This window comes from Egretta garzetta, unplaced genomic scaffold (assembly GCF_000687185.1).
Source record: "Egretta garzetta isolate BGI_Z169 unplaced genomic scaffold, ASM68718v1 scaffold447, whole genome shotgun sequence".
NCBI classification, from domain to species: domain Eukaryota; kingdom Metazoa; phylum Chordata; class Aves; order Pelecaniformes; family Ardeidae; genus Egretta; species Egretta garzetta.
In genome coordinates, this window is record NW_009260397.1 from 3,453,284 (window position 1) to 3,479,454 (window position 26,171).

A 26,171-nucleotide genomic window follows, 5' to 3' on the forward strand; every position below is an offset into this window, starting at 1 on the left:
CACTAGTAGTTACCACAAGGGGTTGCGTAGTCTACAGCAGTGAGAGAAGGCAGGTATAGAATCATAGAATTGTTTAGGGTGGAAAAGACCTTTAAGATCATCAAGTCCAACTGTTTCCCTAACCCTGCCTTTCCACCACTAAACCCTGTCCCTAAGCACCTTGTCTACCCGTCTTTTAAATACCCCCAGGGATGGGGACTCGACCACTTCCCTATATAACTAACCCTGTAGCATGACCACTACTGGGTTATACCTCATTGTAACTGTAGAAAAAAAAAAAAGCCCAAATCTTATCTGTATTATCTGTTAGCACCAACGTTAAGCTAAACCAAAGGATGGCCAGTGATTTGTCTGTCTTCTGCAGTGCAGCTCTGCCAGCCCTCTGGAAGCATCTCCATAGGATTTTCATGTAGCAATAGTTAAGAGTTAGAAGGTGCAGTAATAATTCAATCATTTTAAAGTCGCTCACCTTTTAAATATATATGACACTGTAAAAGCGTGGGTTACAGCAGAGATCCCTTCTGCTGCTTTTATTCCACTTTTTTCTACAATTTTAAGTAATTTGCCTCTTACAGTGCTTGTGCTGTATTTACAAGCAGAGGAACACCTGGTTCATGTTTCTGACATGCCTTTGAGGTGAAATGTCTGCTCTTTGAGAGTAATCATCTGCCTCTCCTTAGTCCTTCAGGCTTTTAAGTAGAAACATTTGGGTGGGTTTTAATTTATTTCTGGAAGAATCAAGATGAAATTTATCAGCTCTCAAATTGCAGGTTGCAGCACCTAGCAGGTTCTTTTTTATGCCGAACAGATGAAATGCACGTCCAGCTCACTTCACCCAGGCTAGTCTGCAGTGTTTCAGACCTTCAGAAATTCAACCTTTTGAAACATCTTCAGGCTTTTATGCCTCACGACAGACATCTCAGGACATATTTGCACAAGATGCCATAGAAGTTGAAAGCGTTTGTCTGCAGTGAGCCCAAATGACGTGGTCCCATCCCTCAGGTCTCTTTCCACCTACTTTTAATAACTTCACTATTAGAAATGCTTTATTAGCGTAGCTTTACTTTTTAAACCTCTCGGTAAGATAGCCAAGGCAGTGCTCTGCAGTCATCCCTAGCCTTCAGTCAATTTTCTAATGTGACAGAAAAAAAGCACCTCCCCCAAACATATGGGCAAAGCTAGAAAGAGAGGTACCGTATCCGTTGTCACGTCACATGAAGTTGTGCGTCTGTGCATCTGCTCTTCACCATCCTTTGAGTGATGCTTTCCATTTTCTACTATCGTTCTCCCCAGAGGTGGCAGTGTGTCAGGAGAGAGGACAGAGCTTATCAAATGTTTGGGATGTCTTTCAAAGGAAAAGAACAAGAATTTAAATGTAAAGTTGCACTTCACAGGCGTCACTAGGATCTTGCTTATGCTCCTTGGCTCCAGAATTACTGCAATTGTGCTATCCTCTGCCTGCCTACGAGCGGGATGAAAACTCACTTCAAAGCCTGCCAGGGTGTCATCTTAATTATTTCAGTCTAGGAACTTAATCCAGATTTTCCTGTGCAGGATATTAATTTGCCAGGCAACATTAGGAAGTTGTGCTTTAACTCTGGATCGCTTTGACAAAGTTCTAAAATGTGGAATTAATTAATGGGAACTCTTCCCTGCATTTTGTCTGCATAGCAATCTGCCTAAAACTTGGAGCTGTACACCAACACTTAGCAGCATCTCCCTCAAGCCCCTTCATCCTAACTCTGAGCAGAACCCTACTCTTCACAGATGTTTAGTTTGCAGACCAGTAGTTTATAGCATCTTGCCTGACAGTAAAGCCATTTGTCATTAGGATCAAGTTAACGGTTATTATTACTTAAATATGCGGCAGTCATTTTGTGGTGATGGATGGTATTAACCAGTTTCCATAGCTACAGCAGACAGATCCATTCAAGACCTTAGGGTCTCCCAAGAGTTCAGAGCCAAGAGAAAACTACTCTTGAAAAGGCGATGGGATAGATGGGAAGAGATTGTGATGCACCGCGTTAGATGTGCAGATAGTCAAGTGTATTGCACAGCTTTCAGGAAGCGAGTTATCTGTTTGAGGTTCCATCTTCAAAAGCCTAAGCAATATTTACCTTGTTTTCCCTTGTTCATTAAAGTGTTCTATTTCCTGTCAAAAGTGATTTATGGACTCTGTTGTATCACTAAATCTCATTACTAGCACCCCCCAGTAAGGGGGATGAGAGGTCTTATCAGTAAAATACTGTGCGGTAGCTATGCACCACAGGAGGAATACAGTATCGGAGTATGTCTATGCTGCAGCCCCAGTGCGCCCGCGATTTGTGTGGACTAGGTCCGAGACTGCCGCTGGTGGGACGCCAAGGACACACGTTCCTCTCCAGCAGCAGAGCCCGCCGAGGATCGGCCATACCAACCTGTGCTGTAGTTCTTCCAGGCGGTATCTAGCTAGCTGGGGTCTGCCCACGCAAAATGCAGTCACAGCTCAGCGGAGCCCAGACATTCCTCCCACTGACGGACATCTATTAACATTACATATGTATTTTGAACTTATTCACTGTAGGAGAGTGTCCTGATAAAGGAAGCATGTTTAAGAAAGATAATAAAAAATACATATAATGGATTATGGAATTAAAGAATAGAAAGAAAAGTAAGCTTTCATCCTTCAGGGTATAAAATCACCACTTAAGCTTCCCAGTTCTTTCTGTTCTGATCATTCCTCAATACGCCAGGTTATTTCACCTCCTTTTTCAAGCATTACTACAGCCACTGGCAGAATGAAGGTAGTGGGATGGATTGCAATTAATTCCCAGTTCCGTGCTTGTAAAAGTGTAATGTTTTTCATCCTTCATTATGATCTTTTCAGTCCGACAGACTGTAGGTTAGAGATTACTAGTCACGTAGTAAGGCTCATTTGAAAACCACTGTAAGTGGATCCCATTACTATGTAACTGGGTTTTGACAACTGTTCTTTCCACTGACTTCGGGAACAAAATCTATGCTGTGAATACTGTAACGGAAAAATTAGTTCCAAGATGGAAAGGACTATTAAACCATATTGACTACATGACATGAAAAAACAGCCAACAGCCAGATTATATTAACCGTCAAAAGGCAATTTTGACTGAAAGCACCGTTCATTGCTATTCTGAACTTAGTGCTACCTGGAGCAAAGTGTCTATTTACATACTTAGCGGTTAATAGCTTCTGACCTTAGTTCTCTTCTCTATTCTTTCACTGCAGTTACCTTCTTGCTCTGGGGCCAGCAGGTACTGTGTTCTTGGGGATGTGCATTATTCCAGCAGCCGCGCTGAGCGTTGGTCTACAAATTCCCTGCTTCCTCAGAGATGAATTTGCATCTTGAACTATTGACTGCTCAAATGGAAAGTGTTGTAATCTCTTTCCCCAGAGGGCTTGTCTGCACTAACATATAACTTGCCCTGCATATAAACAAAATCACTAGGATAACATTTTTCAAAAAGCAATTTCAAACAGAAAACCAAAATGTTAAGAACTCCATGCATCTTTTAATAGAGGTTTATTGTTAAGCTGAAACCTTGTCTGACAAGTGTCAGCCCTGAGCAACTTTTGTTAAAAAGACAAAGAGACACAAACAAAACAAAAAAGTCACAGAGTTGACTACAGACTTTTAAGGGGAATACCGATGGATGCCCCAGCTGCTGTAATTAAGCTCACTCTGGAGGTTTATATAAGCAGAAGAAATAAAGACAGACAGACTCCCCTTTTCTGAGGGGGGATATTCACTACAGACGGTAGGCACATATTAAGCTCACTCTGGTTTATATAAGCAGAAGAAATAAAGACAGACTCCCCTTTTTTGAGGGGGGATATTCACTACAGACGGTAGGCACAAAGGCATGGGAAAACCCCTCTTGCTGAAAGATCCCCACTCACACGAGCAGTGCATCCACCGTGTAATCGCAAATGCGACACGGGGTCCCGGGCAGCTATTCTTCATATGTGATTAGATTACAGCTTGCATAGGCACTGTAAGGTACCCGTTCATTTTCTTCATAATTTTTTATGAGTAAAAGTAATGAACTTCAATCAGATACCTGCTCTCATGTTGAACAAGTACTTATTTTTCAATGTTGTGCTTTGAATTTAAGACACCTGGAAAGTCAGAGGCTTAGAAATGTCCATTGGGGTGGCTCCTGTCAGATCTTTCTATTGCACTGGAACAATCCATGAAGTGAATGTAACTAAATTCAAACTGTACAGTTCAAGGCATTTCATTAGTGAGGTGCAGCTCAGTCACAAAGTTAATTGATTAGTCGTATTTCTGTGACTGGAGTAGAAATACTAAAAGATAAGACAGGGAGGAAGAATCAGCTAAGCCTTTGAGTCACAGAAAGGACTTATCCTTTTGATAAGAAGTGTCAGATTAATCTTCATAAATGGTCATAATTACTTGTGCCTGGAGCTCAGCCAAGTCATTCCAAATAAAAATTAAATTATACAACTGATTGCATGTTCAGTCTCATCTCCAGAGTGTTAGAACCACCACAGCCCTAGAGAAACGTGAAGACATTCACTGTATGCTTGTAACAGGGTAAAAGACACTTGCCTAAATAGGGAGTAGGCTAACCTAGCATTTATTGATTATATTTTTCCTTAAATAACAGTTTCACTAAAGCTTGCCTATACAGACTCACAGTTACTGTTAGACACCTAGGGTTTTTTGGTTTTTTTTGTAATCTGCAGATTGTTCTCCATTCTTCATTAAACTCAGTTTTAACTCTCTCTATATATTTATGAATGCTGTTACAAAATTTTAGACCTTGGGGAAAAAGTAGTGGAATTAATGAAGTTCACTTATGGCAAAAGGGAGAAGTATACAGGCACCAAAGCTGATGGCATCTAACACCAAAAGCAACACTCATCTTGGGAGGTTCTGCGAATACTACTAATTCTTCAGAAGAAAGAACACTTCTAAAGGAAAATCTTCATAAATCTAGTAGTATACTACTTAGTGAGCACAACCCAGTTCTCTCCTGTGAATATATATACTTTGGAAATCAATAAAATAAAAAGGGAACACTACAGCTTCATCCTCATATCAGAAGTCAGTCACTAAAACAGTACACATTGAAGAAAGAAATTATTTGGTCCCTATATGTTCCTTATGCAGCTTATACCATCTTAATACTAGGGTTTTTTAGCTGGTTGTAAATGGGATATTCCAGAAACATAGCACGTGGAGCTTTTAAAACAAAGTTAGAAAAGGAAACTAGTTTTTCCCCATAGGAGTTGTTGCTTACTTATTTTCTTTAGTTATTCCAATTCTAAATCATACTAAATAATGCAATAGCTGAAGCATCTCCACTGGCTTACCTTGGCAAAGACAGGACAGCTTGTGTACTACTACATTATCTGACAAAACTAATAGGATGCCAGTGTACATTCAGAAATCTACTAGGATTCCACTGTATATTTAGGAAACAAAGGCTAAAGAACAAAATATTTGTAGTATAATTTTATTCACCTAGAAACAAAGGGTCAAAAGTCACAGCATGGAAGTTAATTTTTTGTAAACTCATTAAAAAGATGTCCACGTACAAAAGGACATTTTAACAACGTAAATGCAAAGGAAAATATAAAAATTCAACACATAAAAAGTTGAGTTTTTATTTTCTTTCTGCATAATTCCTTGCATCTTCCATACCAGTCTGCGCACAATCTTAAGTACAATTTTTAGAATCATTAAAATTCAAGAGGCTGAACATAAACCCATTTGCTCTGCTATAGGAATGTGTTGCTGAAAGATACAAACCCTGTAGCATGTTAGCTAGAAGTAAGACACAAGACTGAAGGAACTGGCTGAAAGGCTTCTAAATTGTTATTGCGCATTCACCTTTTCAGAATTCAATCTCAGTTTTCTTTCTGCAAATATTTAGAATATTCCTTAGGGAAGTAACAGCGTTAGGCTGAATAATACTTTGTCAAAAGATGTATCTTTCCATACTGCCCTAATAAATCTAATGCAGGTTCAAAAATAAAAACACTTCCAAAGTAAAACCATTTCAGTCCCAACAAGTCCTTATTTTGCACCAAAACTTACAGCAGCTATATGAGAAGCTACTGTGCATATAATGCAGTCTTCAGTATTGGATAGTCTTGACTGCAAGTTTAGACTTAAATCCTTGAGACACTGCCAGTGAAAGGTCAATTATAAAACTACATTTCTTTTCAATCTGAGCTAATTGCAGTTTAATTTGTCCCTGTTTCTCCCTCAAAAATGACTCTCAGGATTGAAAATTTATTCTTGTAACCACTACTTGAGGCTTCTGTAAAATGTTGTGTTTCCGATGTCCTCCGTGCAGGCTTGAGACTGTTGAATGTTTTTCTAGATCCACTGTTCTTCACTAAGCAGAGTTCTTTAGTCAGGAACAACCCACGTCACATGTGACTTGTTATACTCAATTTCCAAGAGTAAGCGTCCCAACTTTCAAGAGTTAAGCAAACATCTCATGATTAACAAAGAGCAACTTGAATGCCTAGGTTAATTCACTTCCAAGATTTGTGTTTGTCCTCCACCAGGACTTAGTGCAAGAAATGCGCCCCGCCAACATAAGGCACTTACCTACGTTACACGAAGGGGGCAGGGGCGAGAACTCTTGTAACATGCAAGTCTAGTAAGAGTCTCACTGGAGAAAACATGAGATCCCGCAGACTCAGGGTGCGCTGCCACTTCACTGCGTGCTGCTGTAATAAAGTCTGCTCTGTAACAGATATCAGATCCTCCCATTGGCAGCTGCTTCATTCATCTTTGATTTTTGATGATCATATTTCACAGAAACAATAAGGAAAAGCAAGAGGGTTGCTCCTTGGATAGCAGCCAGCAAAAAAAAATAATAGTTTAATTGGCAGCCATTAATATTACCTAGAAAGAATTGGGGAGAAAAAAAAAATTAACAAACACTATACAAATAACAATGTCAATCCCTTCAAGCTTAAGTAGTGAAGACTTTTCTGCACATGTGGGCAAAACCAAACCAAATCACATTTCCATCCAACAGCATAGTTTTGTTTTTAATTATCCAGAGCAAAAGATGGAACTTCTGAGGAAGATGCACACAGTACAAGGATTGCTTTCTTTCGTGCTTCAATGCCTTAAACCAAGTAATGGCCCTGAAGAAGCCGATATGCTGTTACTGCATGCTTTCTTATTTACAGAAAATTGCTGGAAGCTCCTCCTACCACTGTAAGAACTTTGTGCAAACAAAGAGTACACACATACAGCAGTGGGCATGCTTCATGAGAGTCAAAACAACTTTAAAAGGCTAATAGGCTAATAATCTTCCTTTCTTCCTCCCCCCCCCCCCCCCCCCCCCCCCCCCCCACCTCCACTCTGCATTTCTCCCTAAATTTCACTTTCCTGTCTGCCAGTCAAGCATGCTTTGAAAACAGCCCTGCAAAGTGGGTTCTGGCACTTCTCCTGGCCAGGAGCTTCAGTTTTCTTTCTATTGACTGCAAAAGTGATGAGCCCCCCCCCCCCGCTTTTTTTTTTAATTTCTGGTTTCTATACTGAAAAAATGCAATGCTTTGCTGACTTCAGATAAAACAGCTAAAAATGTCAATGTGTATTTTCATATATGATCTGCTTTCTTCACAATGTAAGAGAGATCACTTATCAATTTTTTAGGAGACAATTCATTTCAAAAGCAAAAAAAAGAAAACATCCCTGTGCTTGGCCACTAAGTGAACTTGAAAGAGAAATTTCTGCAAAGCCCTGGACTGTTCAGAAACAGCTCTCAGGGAAATGCAGCATTCAAGATGGAAGCAAAGCTACACTCATGCAGGCTAGTTACTTAAAGCCTTTACCATCTTCACTAGATATGCTTTTAAGGAGCCTGGAGAATACAGTGAAGTGACAAGGCTTTAATAAAGGGGAAAAAAAAGAAAGTCTCTTATGTTTTACAGCTTAATTGAAACAGGTGAAAATACAATTTTTTTGTACTATATATACTAGGGAGTCCCCTCCAGCAGCCTTTTCAGACCTGCTTAATGCTATATCGTCTCTCTGCTCCTGGAGGTCTGTACCTCCCTTCTCTGCTAAGTCAAAGATAAAAAGAATCAATAAATGAATGCTATTAATGAAAAGTTTGGCAACTCTGTATATGTAAGGAAAGCAATTACTGAGATTTTCTCTCAGCCTTCTTTTGGAACAAAGTTTAGAATTCATGAGACCATACGTGGTTTCTTTTTTGTTCAATTCACCTTTGACACTCCCTCAAAGTTATAAATTAGTGATTTGTACCACATCAAATAATGTTAAATTAAGAAAGCTCATTGCTAAAACATTATTCCTCTATTAAGAAATGTACACTAACTACTGCTGAACTTCCAAGAACAATATATTGTGGCTCATTTCCAACATGCCACACGAGCCACAGCCAACTGGACCACTATGATTATCAAAAAGGTTAGAGAGAGTAAACATAGTGAAGTATACATCGATCCTAACAAGCTGTTCATGCAGCATGCCTATAAATGTTCAGATTAAGTTACTTTAAATACTGAAACTTAAGATTCAATTAAATGAACTTATAAAAAATGCAATAAAATTAAACGGAGTCTTTCCTTGACATTTAAAATACAATATACACGTGAATCTCCATTTCAAGAGCAGATGTGTTTAAAGAGTAGTAATTATCCTTTATGAGATGGGATATTAAACCCATGAAATCTCAGTTTTTGTCAGAAAAATAACAGTCGTTTCAGTGGCAGCAATCAACACTGAATTGCCAGTGGAGAGTGAACTCTCTCAGTAGATTTTGGAGACAGTTACCTCAACTGGTATCATGAGTTAGCATAAATAGCAGAGACTTGGTGCACGTGCTTATAGTTATTATACAGCATCTATTGAAAAATTCAGAAGTCGCTCATTCATAAAGACTCCTCCTTACAGTTCCTACCCTGGAAGCCCTAAGTAAATTTTAGATGTGACTGATAACTTTCAATAATGTTATACCAAATGAAAATTGAGTTATAAACAGTTACTGACATAAACAGTTAAAACAGTAGCTACTATGGATGCTACAAATGAAAATCACCCACTGAGTGCTTCGACCTTGAGCCAGATGTATGGCTGCTGAGAAGGCTCAGTTATATATTGAGTATTTGGACTAAGAAAGGTAAAATATCCAGTTCTGAGAGCTGTCCAGAGGACAATCCACTGAGCTGAATAGCTGATTCAAAACGGATGACCAATGAGTCATGAAAGGTAACATCTCCCAGCTCCAGCCAACTCTGGATATATTTAGCACAACCTAAATATTTTACAGAGAGAACACTAGGCACTGTCTTCTCCTAGGCTGCTTCAGAAAACAAAGGCAAGAGACTGAAAAAGCACCATCAAATATCACATCTATTAATTTGTATGAAATTATTATCCTCCTATTGAGCCCTTATCAACTGCATTATCTCTACACAGAAACACAGAGAAAGATGCTCTTCTAATTTTGAAATTGTCTGGGGGAAAAAAAGTCTCAATGTGATTAAATTTTCATTTGGTGAGGACACCATACAGTTAAGGCTACTTGTCATCTTTTGTGGTTACTTATAATCCAAAGATGACAACTTGTGGCATATGTACTGTCCCAGACAACATTATTTTTTGGTAGCATGCAAATCAAGCTGAAATGACAAATTCTCTCATACCAAATTTAAACTAAGTTTAGGCTGCACTTTTAAGCCACGTATACACAGTAGGTCTAGCACACATTTTAAGAATTTCTCACACTCTTTTCTCACTCTCTTTCTGTTAAAATTAATTAGCCCATTGATGACGGTATGATTTTCTGCAATTCCCAAGGTGTCAACTACTGCTGCCAAAAATTATTTTTAACTTCAACTGGCAATACAAAGCAGACAATACGTTGGACTTTTTAAAGAGTATAAATAGAGTAGCAGACAGAAATACAAAATTAACTTGTCGTAATTTTGATGTAGTCTCTTGAAACTAGGAAGCTGAATAATCACTAAGAGAGAGATGGGTACATTTTACTCCCCATAACCATAGAAAGTAATTTCAGTACTTCATACCAAATATACTCATCTTCCACACATAATTTAAATATTGTTTACTAAAATACAAAAATTTGTAAGTAATTTCTAGTGATGAAATGCAGTAACAGCTGAGCAGCTGACAGGCCTTACAGAGGCAAAATACTATATGCATGTTTCCCATGCTTTCATGAGGGCAATGTATCTTTTTTAGCATAGCCACATTACTTCACACTTATATGGAAGATGAAGCTTTGTCTTTAGCAAAACAGCAGACAAATTTTTATTTTTAAAACAATAACTGTGCCAAGACTCAACAGTTCCACATGCTTGATGCTTAACTGTTTCGGAAGGAAGCCTCCTACTTTATAGACTATGAATACACTGAAAATAACTTACCAAAATCTGTGTGATTACTCATCCAGCCAATTTCTTTAATAGACACCAGTGCCAACAATCCAGAGCCAACAAATGAGCCAATCCCCGAGAAGAAAAAAAACAGCCCCATAATAGCACTCTGCATAGATTTGGGAGCAGCTGAATATGCAAATTCTAGACCTGTATTAAAAGATTAAAAAAAAATGGTACTGTAAGATCTAAGAAACAATAGTAGTTCATTCTAGTTTAGTGTTATAGAAGTTACAGATGTATACTACTTCTGGTATGTTAAAGACCTAAAACCAGCCTTGGATTTCAGGAGACGGGGAATTGAGGTAGTGAATCCCTATCAGTCCCCAGTTCCCTCTAATTGCTTTATGAACCCTCGTAAAGGTCATCAATGTATCAACCCATTAAATGGACAACATTCAAGACACGCACTTTGATCTTCTTAATATTACATGTGTAAAATCAAGAAATCTTCTGAGGTAGCATATTCATTTTTCTGTCCAAAATTATCCCCAAAGAAATTTATTAAACTAACTCTAACCTGGCAAGTTCCTCGTTTCACTTGTCTCTGTATTGCCTATCTATCTGTTGTGCGGTATTTACAAAGCACATGGCATTCCCTGCTGAGAGCAAAGTACTCAGGAACTGAAGGTCACTCTTGCACTGACCATGAACATTTATTTCTCACAGACTTAGTGTTTGTATCTCTGAATGTGCAGGCAGAGAAATTAATTGTAGCTGGAAAAGCAATAATTAGTTTTAATTTAATTTTGATCTAGAATTCTCCAAGCTTGCTGCTTGCTGGCCTATTATTTTTAAGGCTTGTAGAAACGGGACTTCAACTTTAAACTATCCTTACTCAAATTTCAACAGCGACATCAATTTGAAAATCTGTGCTACTGAATTTTAGTACCAACAGAACACATTGGGTTAGGCTCTGCCTTGCAAAGACTAATGCCCATAATTAACTCTCCTTTTTAGAATAATAATCCTGTCAAAAATCAAATGGGATTATTCACAAGAGACAGTCAAATACATTCTTTGCAGAGCTTTTTCTCTAACAGGTGAAATGCTTGTTTCAAAACAGTCTGCTTCATATTGAAAATTAATGCTAACTCATCTAACATTTTTCCTTGGCAAAGAGAGCATTATAGACCTGAAAATGGCACAAACCTGATGTCTTGCATAATGAAGGGATGCTTTATTTTCACCATTACTGGTATTTGACTTTTGCTACTCCAGACAGTTTAATAGAAGTACACTGGCACGTCTTTCCAAGAAAAGGCTTAACACTTCAAGCCCGATAGGTCAATTTGCCTGTTGTGAGGGAGAAACTTTTTGTTCTCGTAAAAGAAACAGAACCATGTTCTCACTGATCTAACAGCATTCTGCCACCTGAGAAATCTCTGATAACCAACACACTGCTTCTCTTTTCGTTTGCAAAACACGTTAGAATGGGCCAACAGCAACCTGTCTGTGATTCTAGAAGGGAACTGAAACATTCTTCGTGCAACTCATCTGTGTGTTATGCTTCCTGTAAATTCAAACCATAATGACAGAATCACTAAAGAGATTGAGAGACATCTGCAAATGGGTAAGGAGGGGTGGGGGCGAAATTATATTTATTTTGAGAATTAAAAACTCAACTTTTTTTTTCTAGGCTTTGTCACTAATATTAACAATTCCAATTTTCAAGGATTATTTATCTGGCCAATCTCACTTAAAGAAAAAAAAAGTAGACTACTCTCGGGATACAGTAGCTTTTTTTTCTCTTCATTAAGTGATCACAGCTGCCACAAGTCTCCAGAGTATCAGTCACATTTTGGTCACCAGGCTTTTGTACATTCTGTACAAGTTAAGCTCAAGTATATCACATGAAAGGATCTGGCCCATTTCTTCTCTTGTTTGTTTTACAGATATACTGATGTGAGTGTTACCGCTGGAAACAGATCTTAGGACTCAAAACAAAAATCAAAATGGGTATAAAACTATGCACTTTTTGCAACAAAATAAGGCACGCTTCTGAACTTGAATAATGTTTCCAGCAACCCTAATATTTAATCTGGCATAAAGAATATAAAATCTTTTCTTTGCCTTCAGAGATATTTCTGCTTGCTGGTAGCCATTGATAACAATTTCATGCTACCTCAAACACGCACTTTTGAAATTAAACCCTCTGGTTGGTGTTGTCATGTGAGATTATGATTCCCAGTTAAATAAGGGTGCTTTAAGAGGATTGACAGAATAATACAAAAGATTAATGCAGTGTGTGTCATCTTTGTAAAGGTACCTCAAGTGTAACTAATGTGGCTTAATAAGAATATGCTTAGTTTTACAGTAAACAAAACCCCAAACTTATGTTTCTGCTCTTATGATATTTAGTCCCTTTTTGTTCACAATAAACCTTTCCAAATCACTGTAGTTTTGTAACCATTAACACTTTGCTTATTTTAAAACTGAATTTCATAGCACATTAGATGCCTTTATCAACTTTTAAAATAGGTGAAGTATACTCCATTAAATCTTGAGAGGCCTTCTTAAAGATACTAAGAATTCCGCTTAGATAACAATCAGAAGGCAGGAAAAAAAGCTTTGTAAAAGAAATCAAATGAAAGTGTAATACACAAAGCAATTAAGATCTGCATAGAATTTCTGGTTCAAAGACAGAGAAGCATTTGCATTTTTCCTAACATTGACCACTAAGTTCTGACATTATAAAGCTGTTGGTACAGACCCAGCAAGTGCAGAACAGCAGGGTATACACATAAGAATAGTGTAAGCCCTAAAGACACTACTTCTCATGAAGAAATCCACTAAAGCAGTTGAAAAAACCTGCCCTCAGTTTGGAGTTCAACAGAAAATACATCAAGTCCTTCACCTTTCCACAAGCTGCAGACAGGTTTGTTATTTTTTCCTTGCAAACTCCTATAAACTAGTAACAGTGACTGACAGAGAAACCACAATGTGTAAGCAGGAAGCAATTTATTTATTTTTGCATAAACACTTCCATTTCTGATAAGTCATCTGTTTATGTGAGTTCAGATTTAATTGGCACAATCCCTAAAGTCATAACTAACGGTAAGTAATTAATTTTACTCTTTTGATAAAAATGCTAAATACAGCTTTAGTTTTAATAAGTAACTCAATTAAGCAAAACTTCTATTTTCAGATTTTTATGTGTTAGGCTTTATGACGCCTACTGTTCACACACAATGAAGTGTACTGTAATGTAGGACAGCTGTGACTACGCAGACACATCCTCTAGCAAAGGATACATATTGCTTGCACTGCTAAAACATACTTTCTGTTTAAGAATGTAAAGTGTTTAGCGTCTTGGGTCTTTGTGTGCTTTAAAGATAATGACCTCTCCCCACATCTCAACAGTTGTTTATTGAAGCAAATTAATTCAAAGACTTGCCTATACCTCACTGGGGTTGGGGGGGGGCAGAAGCCACATGAGGAACCAGGAACGGGACCCTTATCAGATAGATATCAGACAATGACCTCAGACCTCCAGCCATTCGGCACTTGCAGGTGCATCTACAGCACTGACTGCTGCAGTACAAAAAGTGAAGAACTAGGATTTCAGCTGGTGCAATGAAGTAGGACCTTTTGTCCAAATCTTGTGTTTACTGTCACAAGAGTTTCTGCTAGGTGCTGGTTTCCAGGTACATGCCGTGCATGCATGCATAGAGCTAACTGTTTGGGGCCCCTGCATTCACATTGCATATGGGACGCTCCCAACAACCACCTCGTGTGAGGCTGGGATGCTCCCAACAACCACCTTGTGTGAGGCATCAACCTACCATCCACCAGGAAGGAAAGAGTACACCAGGGGTGCATTTGAATGCACACCGCAAAACTACAAATACACACAAGACAAAACCATATCTAAAGAGAATTCCTCCAACATAGTAAATAACTAAGGTAGAGTTTAATATGATGGATATGTCTAATTCCTCCAGTCACATGAAATCCCAGGCCAGACAGCTGGAAGAAAAACTTAGAGTGAATGAGCAGATCGTAGAAAAAAACCAAAACCCCGAACCCCACATTTTCTTCTACTTGCCAAGGAATACAACCACCTTGCTTTATTTCCTAACAACTGTGATGACAGTAGAACACACGTAACCAGAAACCCGATGGAGTAGAAGTTCTCTGTTCCACCTAGAGGGGAACAAATGGGCCATGTGACAGATGGGGCTACCGCCAGCAAGATCTTACAGACTCAGAGAATCTCATTTTAACCCACTGTGCTTGCCCAGCGTGAGAAATGAAAGTAACCTCCTACGGGGGAAATGAAACCAGGAAATTCTGTCATAAGGAATCGAAGAAAAAGAGCTATATGTAATGCCAGTTTGAATGGATGATCTTCAAAGTTCAATATTCTGAAACAGTATTTCAACACATTAATAAGTAACTACAGTTAAGCAAATACTAAATGATTTTAAAATCAAGTCACTGGAGCAGTTCCAATGTATTACATCAGGTAGCTCTGCAATTCTATTTAAGTAGTATCAGAATAGCTGCTTCTACCATCATGAAAGGTTTCTGTTACTGGTAACTAAGCATTGCTCCTAAACTCTAGGTATGTAAACACTGTGCTAAGGGAGTCATAACAGCATTTCTCTTGTTTAAGACTTGTAAACCAGTGTTAGGCATACCACAGTGACAACAGAGAAATTGCCTGTGCTTTCTTCCTGCTAATGAGCCCTGCATGTATATGAAACAGACCAGAAAATAAGATTTTATAGTCCTATTCACCCTCTCCTCCCACTTAACTTTCAGCTTAAAAATCAATATGATCACACAGCTGTCCACTACATCATACAGAACAGTATGAAGAAATGTAAGATCTCTTGCATTTGTTCAAGAAAGGCAATATTTGAACAGTGTTTTGGTTTGTCTAGTATCATACTGAAGTACCAAAACAACTACAGAAAAACTTCTCTATAAATAAAGCAGATAAAACTGTATAAAAATAGCTACCTCATTATTAATATTCACAAAAAACCTAGTTTAGATTGTCACATAACTTTTCTTATTTCAGAAATGTAAAAACTCAAGTAACATGAATTTAAACTAGTGGTAAATCTTTCTAAAGATGGTTTATTTCTTCCTTTTTCTCTCAGAAATGTGTTTCCACTTACTAATTGACTTTCTAAACTGTGGTCTCAGTTTTTAAGCCAAAAAACCTACAAAGCACAAATTCAGTTGAAACACAAAGGAAGATTCAGAGGAAACAACACTGCATTAAAACTATTCTTTAAAATACAATATTGAAAGAGTATATTGTTTTCCATTAGGGCTTGCAAATATCCAATGCTAACTGGATGACATGCAAATATTTAAATGTTAGTCTGCTTGAAATTCAGTCGTGAAAACATATTCTTATAAAGCCAATTTTCAAATGTGAAAGACAGTTGTGCGCTTTGCCACTTATATTAACGTCTATCGTATAACATTGCATTTTGGGAACATTAGAGCTTATTTATAATGATTTGAGAAGTAGTGTTTCTTTTCCAAAAATCCATCATTTATGATAGAAATGAAAGCAGATTTAAAACACACAGACTCTTACCTGCTATACTTGCAAATATTTCACTGAATCCAATCAGCACATATTGAGGAATCTGCCACCATATTGGCAAATCTGCAGCATGGTATGTAACATTTCCAATTGTCTGATTAATTGTTTTAACCTTTACAATTTTCAGTCTGTTGCTTTCCAGAATTCCTACATGGAGGGGGGAAAAAAGATTGACCTAAGATGCAAACACTGTTTCTTAATATTGTGAATTAAATTAGGATTCAGTCCTGCATTGCAATTACAAATTATAAAATAGGAATATATATTTCCTTAGTTCCTAACATACAGCATTTCAGACTACTTTTGCTTTGTTGTTTTAAGACATACAGTTATTCCACCATAGAATTAGTGATTACATTCTTATTCAGTAGCAATAATTATACAAATACTTAACCCTTTTCCAGATGGATTATCTGAGAACTTTCTCATACAAACTATGTTGGTTTTTTAAAGACAACCTCGTTTCCACAAACTACTACTTTACAGTGTTAAACCACAGTGCCACCATAGTATTAATAAATTAGAAACCATTTTGCTTATCAAAATGGCTACACTAGTCCTGTAAAACTACGAAAACCCTCTATGAATATGACCATGACATTTATCATCCCAAGAGATCCAAAAGCTCATTAGAGCTCGATTTACAAGTAATACGCTGCACAGAGGGTACTTCACGTAGAATGAAAAATAGACATGACAGTGTAAATATAACAATTTTTAGCTTGCTCAACACAACAGTTTAGAGTAAAAGGCGAATATCAAATAATGCTGTAGGGTTTTTGTTGAAGTTGCCCAGATTAAAGGATTTGCCTCACTGTTACATAAAACACACAGAATATCTTGTAGTTCATAGAACTCCCTGCTTCACACAGAAATGACCTCTACAAAAGAACCCTCAATATCCTTGGAAATAAGGTGGATTTATTCATCACCAATTCAGGGGAGCAAGGCTGAGTCAATGACACAACTTCCTATAATAGATGTTATACACATGGCCTCCCATTTAGTGCCTGCCAGTTTCAGTCTCCTTCTACTTATTGCGCCAAGATCTGACCTAATATTGGGGCACAAAATACCACTCCTGTTCCAAAAAAAATTGTACAAGGCTTAGGTGACAGATGCAGTGCTTCATGGATATCATACCATGTACAAGCAATTAGATCTGCTTCCTCACTTCTAGCTTTTTCTTTCCTAGAGGCAGCCAAAGGATGACATGGGACATTTAATATGATGTTAACTGAAGTCACTGACTGCACTTTTCATATAAAGAAGCACAAGGAATTTCTAATGCACAATATAATATATGTTCTCCTCTTTCTTCCCAAATCTGTGACATACAAACCCTGAGGGGGCCAACCAGATCACCATCTCTCTGCTAAGTGAACAGTGTCCCACGGGAAATGACTGATGTTTGCCAAAACTGCTCATACCACGACATGCAGTTTCTTAATAGTCCTGGTCGTGGCAAGAGACCCAAGCTGGGAAGAAAGCAGGAGGAAAGCTCCCTGTAGTCCCTATAGATAGTCTGTAGGTGAGGCCATAACTAAACAAGAAGTTCTGCAAATTACATGCTTAGTAAGAAGATCGTATTTCATCATTGTAGGGAGTTAGAGCCAGAGCTCTGAAAACCATACTGAGGGAACACACATTAACAAGTGACTTACAAAGTACTTTGAGAAGGATGGAAAGTTGCATTGTATAACCCATGTTTATTCATTCATAGCAGTTCAGAATCTATTCAAGTATGAAATCTCACAACAGCTCTACACTCTAATCTTCTGAGATGCAAGAGTTGTAGAGGGAAAACAGGTTAGAGTTACTGAAGTTTAAATACTACCTTGAGGCCCCAAAATGTTTCTTAAAAAGAGTGTTTTCCTTAACAATACCTGGGTTTGAGGTAAAGACTGTTCTGAACTTAGTACCTCTTAGTGCCAGGCCACCACATTTTCGCTACCTTCCTCACTTCTTTTTAGGTGACCTCTTACTTACCCATCTTATTTTTAAGTATCTTTCTCTAGCTCTTAAGCAACCTCAGTGCCCTGATGAAGAAGATGTAATTAAAATAAAGCTGGATTACTTGATGTTTTGGTTTTAATGAAGCTGACAAACATTTTGGAGTGGAACTTAATTAAAATGTAAACAAAGCAGTACAGTCAGCTAAGACCTCAGACATAATTTCATTCATATACATTCAACACAAAATTATTGCACCTCAAAACATCTAGTGATCCTCCCTAATGTGTTTGATGCTCTTCACAACCGAAGCTGATTTGGGAGGCATTTAGCTACACACGAGCATAACTACCACATACCAAACTTTGCTATGACTTTATCATCAAAGCCAAGTACCTCAGAATCTAGAATCTATTGATTCTTTCTTAGACTTTGATAGACAAGCTTCAAGTTTAATCTTATAGTTTTAGTAGTTAAAAGAATCTTAAGTTCTTGCTATAATTGTTTAAACTCCATAAATTAAGTAGATTTTCCAGTTGAATAACCTTAAATACTGCTGCTCAGAATTTATAATAAAATGCACGAAGCACAGCAGATGTTCATTAAATCTAAGTTGTATTCTCACACAGTTATAAGATATCTAAAATAATCTAAACAATCTAATAGGCAGCCTAAGTAATGTCCAGAACTAATGCCAGTTAGATAAGTAAGTTAAAATGGACATATGGCACAAACAAATCATCAAGATACTTCCAAGATTACAAGTTAAGATATTAACACCAGATTTTAATCAGTATCTCTCTCTAAGGCAGAAGTAATGTATTTTATGAATATTAATATTACTTTTATAAATATCATTTAATGAGAAAATAAAAATTTTATGAAACATATAAACCAACAGAAGGTTTCCCCTCTGCTAGAAATAAACAGTGTTTCCTATGCCCCAAATTTGTCACAACAGAAGCTCTTAAATTCATGCTATGATGAAGGCATGTTAAGTTACTCCAAAAGGTTAAAGTTTCCAACCAGATTGCAGATAACCACCCAAAGAAGTCGCCTTCTCAGTTTGTATGTGGTAGAGTTATGGCAGGATCAAACCAACAAAAGCATGTGTTACATTTGTAGGTGAATAGAAAACAAGAAGGCATTTGAAGTTTTTAAGAGTTCTGCTGTACAAAACCAACCAACCATTCCCCAACCCAGCTGTCACAGCTCTACAGGCTTTTTTTCTCTCATACTAATAAAGACAGATACTGCTGTTCTTGTGAGCCAGCAGGTTTTACTTGAAGAGGTGACACTTAACTGTTTTACATTATCTTCTTTTGCTGGTAGCAGTATCCTAAGCAACACAGAATAAGAGAAACATCCCTATTTTAAGTTTAAATGACTTTGCTTTAAGAACTTTACTTGCCCACATACAAAGTGACCTTGGCCTAATAAGGTAATTATCTCTCTCATTGAAAGAAATCCTAATAGCCATATAAAGTGTCCCTCTCTCTAAAATATAGGAGATTACAAGTGCTGAAATTAATTTATTTAATGCTATAATGCTTTATCAATATGTTCATTATAGTGATACTAGCTGAAAGCTATAGGTTCTATGAAGCATTGCTCAGAGATATTCGGTTCCACACCAGCAGTGCTTAACAACTTTAAATCATCTCAAAAGCAGCTGATGTATGGTTTGAACAGAGTTGCCATCTTTTTCCTTTCATGCTATGGCTAAGCCATTTTACACTACAGTAATTCCTAAACATTAGGGAACATTAAGGGAGGGGAGAAAAAACCCAAAGTGGGAGGAAACTCTTGTTCACCCATAACCTAAATTTCAGATAAAGGGAAAGGGCTTTAGGTAAAATTTCACTTTTTTAATACTTGGAAGTCAGACTATATGAAGGAACATACTTATTTCTGAACAAGATAAATAAATTTTCAACTTCAAGATAACTGTTAAATAAATCAGACAACACAGACTTCCTCAATACCATAAAGTTTATTTTATGAGGACTAACAGCTTTATATCCAAATGTTGGACACTTTTTTCAGGCAACCCAAACCCTGATCATGAAGCTAAGGCATTTGTTGAGAAAATATGGCCAGAAAACAAACAGGCAGTCTCCTTTACCAAGCATACTAGAAAGTTACACTGTATGTGGAAACCTTTACTAACAAGCTGGTTTTAAAAGGTATACTTGAAGTCTATTTCAACCAGGAAAAATGGTCCAATTTTATCACAAACGATCAAAACAGTTTAGTAAGTTTTTGGATAAAATCTCTTTCATTATGGGAAATGCATCCATGCAGTTGCAGTCTAACTACCCCACGAAAAAGACTTCTGAATAATCTTGAATTAAAGATTCACAAAGTTTTTTTAAAAATGCTGTTTGAAGTAGCTGAATAAGTAGATATGTAAGTAGATCTCAAGACTGTTTTCTTACCTGCAGCAAACGCAGAACACATTACAAAGAACATTCCAACTGCAATCCTCTTCAGTGAGGATGGGAGCAAGCCATTCCTCTTTAGAATGGGGTCCACCAATTTATCTTTTAAGGGTATTAGGATCAGAATAAGCACTGCATCAAACATAGTCAACCAGGCTGCTGGAAACTGGAAGGATAGATCACTTAAGTTAGCAATTTATACTTAAGGGTTGATTTTTGCTATTATTTAACAAAGGAAAAAATATTTTCCATGAAACACTGAGATCCAAAACAAGCCACAGTGCACTGATAGACACTGGGAAAAGCAAAATAAGAGTGTGTAAAAGCTGAAGAAAGTAAACACCTAGCTATTCAGGTTTTCATTTAATTTGGTAGTTCATAATTCTGTTAGCTCACAGGCCCAAATGATTCCTCACCATAGTAACTCCAACAGTATTGCATATTCTCACTTTCAAGATGTATCTCCAGCTGTGCTGAGGTAGGTGGGGGTTTTTTTGGGTCAGGTGAAGTGGAGGTGTTGGAGCTTTCTGCTGGAACTGAAGAACATCAAGTGTTCAGAGCAAAAAGGTTCTTTACACAAAAGCAAATATTACTGCTCATAGTTCTAAGGAAAATGAGGAATAAGAAATTAGTGGGCAGATGAAGAGAGTACTCTGGATTTTTTTTAAAGATTTCTAAGTTTCAGAGGGCTCATACCTTGGGTCTTTACTCTGAATTAATTTTTGTTAAAACAAAAGTTAACTATCTAACTAAAACGATATTAATTCCTTTTGAAAGAGGAGATGGCCATTAGCATTATTGCAACATCTGAGTTTTTCTGCGTATGTCCTGAAATATGTTTACTGGAAAAAATCACTGTCCTTTGGGAGCTTTTCTGCCATTAAAGACTTTTTTTAGTCATAGAACACTTGTCTGAGGAATGACTGATTGTGCCACACAAATCTAGTAAACAAAATTGTGCAGATTATTTAAATGAATACATCCCAAGATACACTTTTAAAAGCATTTGAAGTCAATATTAATAGCACACAGGTCAGGAAGTGATTTAATGCAATTAAATAGTCCCTACTATTGTGCTTCCAGTGATACACTCTAGTCTGACAGAATTAAACTTTTTTCCTACTTTAGTCATGAAAAAAACCAGCTAGGTTCTGTAGATCTTCTATTATTAGGCTTAGAACTTTCAGAAACATGCCATAGAACAGTAGAAACAGAGTTTTAGTAATGTAATACAAAATTCAATTAAAATTAAATTACACTTGTCAAATGAACACATTGTAGCCAGGTATTGTGTAATCCATGCATCCCTTCTCATTTGCAAGATTCAGTAATTGACAATAAGATTCCCGTCTGTATGAATGAGACAATTTCTACCACGCCTAATAATATTTAGCATCTGTTCTGAGCTAACAAACCAAGACAGTACAAGAAGATTTGTGAAAATGTTCTGGTTTGAGGATATCTTTTAAAATCACATTTAGAACACTGTGATACTTTACACTATGCATCGCACTGACTCTTTGACCCAAAATACAAGCAGTGCTTGATCTGTGTGTTTCAGATGCAGATTCAGTTTTTGATACTAAACTGTTCCTGTGTGTGTAGAAACTCGGGGTTAGAACAGATGAATGTTTTCTAGAGATTATCTAGAAAGGGGCCTGTGACAATCTAAAGCTACAGCCACAGTAACCGAAGAAAACAACCAGATCCCCTTAAGGCTACAAATCTCAACAACTGCAACCATTTCAGTAACCCAAGCCCTCAGCCTCTAACACACTGTGGGCATGCACCTCTCAGTGCAGATGAGGACCCTGTTTCACTGATTGGTTGTAATGACTCCAGTACAGCTGAGATGATGACAAACTGCATAAACAAGAGTTAGCAAAACGTGAACCTTCAGTTCTTCATAATCAAAGCAGGAGTTTGCACCAAGAGCACCAAGTCTGACTGACATCAAGCCATGTCCATATTAGGCTTTGCCAAAATCTCCAAGTAGCATTAACATTTGTCTGTGGCACATTTTTAGCACTCTCTGCATGCTGACATGTTGTAACAACAGTCATTAAAAATACTATTGCTTCTTGCTCTGCATTACAATTGTCACTGCAGTTCTCCAGAGAACTCAGGCAAATGCTTTCTGGTTCATAGTTTGCCAACCCCAAGAAGTTATGATGATGAGGGTAAAACTGAATTCATCCTAACCTCTCCTTAATGCTTCCCAGGCATTTCAAGATCATGGATTTGAAAATGGTACAATAAGCTGGTTTGGCTATATGAAAATATTCAGCAGTTTGATACATAAAATTACATACTTTGCTTAGCAGTCTTCACATACTTTGAAAAACGCACAGTGAATTCTGCTGAGCTAGTCCAATTCTTGCTTATTTTGAAATATTTAGCAAAACTTTAAAACTGTCGGTTTCCCTCCCTCTCCCATTCACCTTTTCATTTGCTGCAAATTATCACACCAGCATTAACCTGTGTGACAGTTTGTACAAAGACAGATTTGTTTAATTAAGGTCAAGGATGTAGGAATTTTTTGTCATTGCTGAATTTGATAAGAAAGAAGAGAAATACCAAATGCCTCTGGCACTGCTCTATTTCATATAATCAATCACTTGGAGTTTTTTTTGTTTAAAATGTATGCTTTTCCATTTTCTACTCTACCAGGAGCCTGCAAATTAAAGGGCATACACATATTTCATTCTTTTCATATCAAGAGAAAATATGTCTTTATTAGTCTTGAGAAGAGGTGCCTAGAAGAGGCAAACCCAGACCTGATGAGGTACAATGCTGCTCATGTAAAACACTATATTGCTGCCCCTTTTCTTAATTACCTCAAATCACTTCAATTTGGAGAGAGCAAAGTAGTCAGAATTGCTTCCAAAGATACTAGCTACATAATGTAGATTGCAGGTCAGCATCCTTCAAACAGACCACATACCAAGGAACATAGCTAAAATCAAATTAACTTATTTGACTTACACTGTTAGACCACAGCAAAGTATTTCAAAATAAAATAAGAACAAGACAACAGATGTGCTACAGAAAAAGGAGTTCAAAGAAAAATTAAGTATAAGCATTTTTTATTTTTGATCTGTAGAAAAAAGTCTGAAGCCATTCTGTCTTAATGATATTTTTAAATAAAGCAGAAGAAACTTAATTTTAAAAGAATATTTAGTAAGCCTGTTAATAACTTATATCCATACTTTTTACTATTTCTGCAATTATGTGATGCCAGCCTTTCTTGAAAAATGTTGAACAACTTCCTTCAATACACTAAACTGATTCAAGGTAAAGTGAATATATATTAAGCAGTATAAAGTTACAAACATATCTCAGATTCCAAATTTGTACATACTAATGTTTCAGTTAAGTATGGGTTTGTAGGAATGCTTCTGTACTACTTATAACTTTGAAAGCTTAGGGCATATAAATTTATAAGCTTTCTTCAAAGATCATACTTTGTCCACAGAAGGATAAAGACACTCTTAATTAAAGCAGCGAAAGTCATCTGAATATATCAAAACAGGATGGTGTGAACTCCATATACTGGTAGGTATGCCAGAATCTCTGCATTATGTGTCATGCTTCTAAATGCCCAATGTCTGTGGCCATCAATTCTCTGTAGTCCCTAACTTCCTGGAATTTTTGTACAATACTTACCTACTTTGCATTTCAACTAAAAAAAATAGTTTTCACATGTTTTGCCCTGCTTACCGTATGAATAGAGTTGGTGTCACTTGATATTTCAGGAATTTTCAGATGGAGACTTTGCAATACATATGTTGTCTGCATCTAGCAATAGGGAAGATGAGTTGAGATTACTTGGACAAGGAGTACTGAGAACACTGAGTGAGAAATTTTTACATTTTTAATAATTAACAGATACTATAGCAGAGGTAAAGTGCTAATATAGCAAAACAAAAAGCACTGTTGTTAGAACATCACAAGATTTTTTTAACCCTTACATTTATTTTTACTAAAAGCACAAAGAATCATTCATGTGACTTTAAAAACAATTTCGGCATATTTTTCCCCCAAAACATATTTGCTGTCCTAATTCATCTCACTAAGACAGAAGAACCAGAAAGTAATTAATTAAAATTAAGTCCAGACTACTTATCCTGACCTATCTGAATCAACTGCAAGATGAAACATAGTGCAATATTTAATCTGTTAATTTGTACAACTGTTTTAACTACTGTTTTAATTTTCTTTTTTATTATTAGGTCAAAATATTATTTGAAAGGATTCTAGTAGCCACTTTTTGTCTCTCAACTTCAGGGTAAGTTTCATATTTACAAAAGAGCTCCCAGAAAAATGTAAAATTAGATACTTTGGCATCCTGGTACACAAATACAGCTTTCCACAACAATTTTATCTAGCAAATAAAAAAATTCAGAAGAAGCTACCATCACACAATATTATTTTTGCTAACATAATAATATTAAAATGATGCAACCCCAGGTGTGTGAAAGACAAGAAGTTAACATTACTGAACACACGGGTATTAAACAAGTCAAAGTGTCAATACCAGAGTTCCAAAAAATCCTCTTCAATATTCATGAATATTGAATATTTAGAATCACAGCTACTGAACTCAATATTCATGAATATTGAATATTGAATATTTAGAATCACAGCTACTGAATGCTAACTGTACATAAACCTTATTAACCAGTTTCCCTCCCAAAGCTTTTGTGTGTTTCCTTCAGGTAACTGCTCTGGGGGGTAATTTTCAGACAGGAGTTAGATGTGTAACACAGGCTCAGAACTGCAACTTAATGCTAGTGCCCTGAGGCCTTTCAAATGCAATTGGAGAAGAGGAAGTTATGGCCCTTAAATTAGAAATTATATTTTTAGACATGTAAAATAAAAATGTAACCATTTGGAAGTACTCACTTGAAAATACACTGTCCAGTAAGGTATTAAAGCCAAAAAGACAGGGATGATCTTGACAAGAGCTTTCACATCTTCTACTTTATCTTCTCTGAATGGGCCCCCATGAGACAGTTTGGCCATCTCAAACAGGCTTTGCTTGCGAGGTTGCCGAAGTACTCCCTGGCCTTCGCTTTTGAAAATAATTTGAAACACTTAGTTAAACAACAACAAAAACTGACATAACTGGCAATCTTGTGACACTTCATTATAACAAGCTCACGCATTTCCAAAATAAGTTACTCATGTAAGTTACAGCAAAACAACTAGGCCAGAGTGGATCATCAGCACGTGAATGCACAAGCTGAAAATTTCCATTACAAAATACAGGTTATTCTAATTCATTGAATTGTTTTGCAAGGCACCTGATGTCTCCTATCATTAGTGACTAAATTCAGCCACCAGTATTCCACGGAGAGCTCTTAAGAGTGGAGTAACCATTTGGAAAGCAAAAAGGCAGTATACATTTTGGCTGCCCACCAAGCCACTTACTTACAACATTAAATGCAGATTATAGTGTTTTTCAAATCAGAAGGCGTCCCGTAAACATATCTAATCAAAGAAGAAAGTTAACTAATGCTTAAAAGCAGCATACTTAGGTTATGTTACACGTTCCGAAACTCTGAACTGGCCAGACATAGCATTCAACTGAAAACAGCAGACTTGATCTTGCAGCATGGAGATCCACTGATCACAAAATGTGCCTCTCTCTCTCATCCCAGAACTCCCAGAAAATATCTCCAGGATTCCAATTTTACAGTTCCAATTCTCAAAGGAAAAGTGCATATTCTAGTGTATTCTCTAGCATGGCTTACTGATACCTACGTTGA

At 37.0% G+C, this 26,171-nt stretch overlaps 1 protein-coding gene across 1 annotated transcript in view; it reads right to left on the reverse strand.

The window, feature by feature from the left end:
- Positions 1-5,568: 5,568 nt before the first annotated feature.
- SLC15A4 (solute carrier family 15 member 4) overlaps positions 5,569-26,171 on the reverse strand; it is a gene marked incomplete at its 5' end in the record, with an annotated part of 28,173 nt that continues 7,570 nt past the window's right edge. Inside the window, 7 exons of the mRNA XM_035898550.1 lie at positions 5,569-6,904; positions 10,429-10,587; positions 15,998-16,153; positions 20,398-20,566; positions 20,817-20,936; positions 24,121-24,198; positions 25,306-25,474. Of these exons, the coding sequence (XP_035754443.1) occupies positions 6,756-6,904; positions 10,429-10,587; positions 15,998-16,153; positions 20,398-20,566; positions 20,817-20,936; positions 24,121-24,198; positions 25,306-25,474 (1,000 nt within the window). The remainder of the gene's footprint in view (positions 6,905-10,428; positions 10,588-15,997; positions 16,154-20,397; positions 20,567-20,816; positions 20,937-24,120; positions 24,199-25,305; positions 25,475-26,171) is intronic.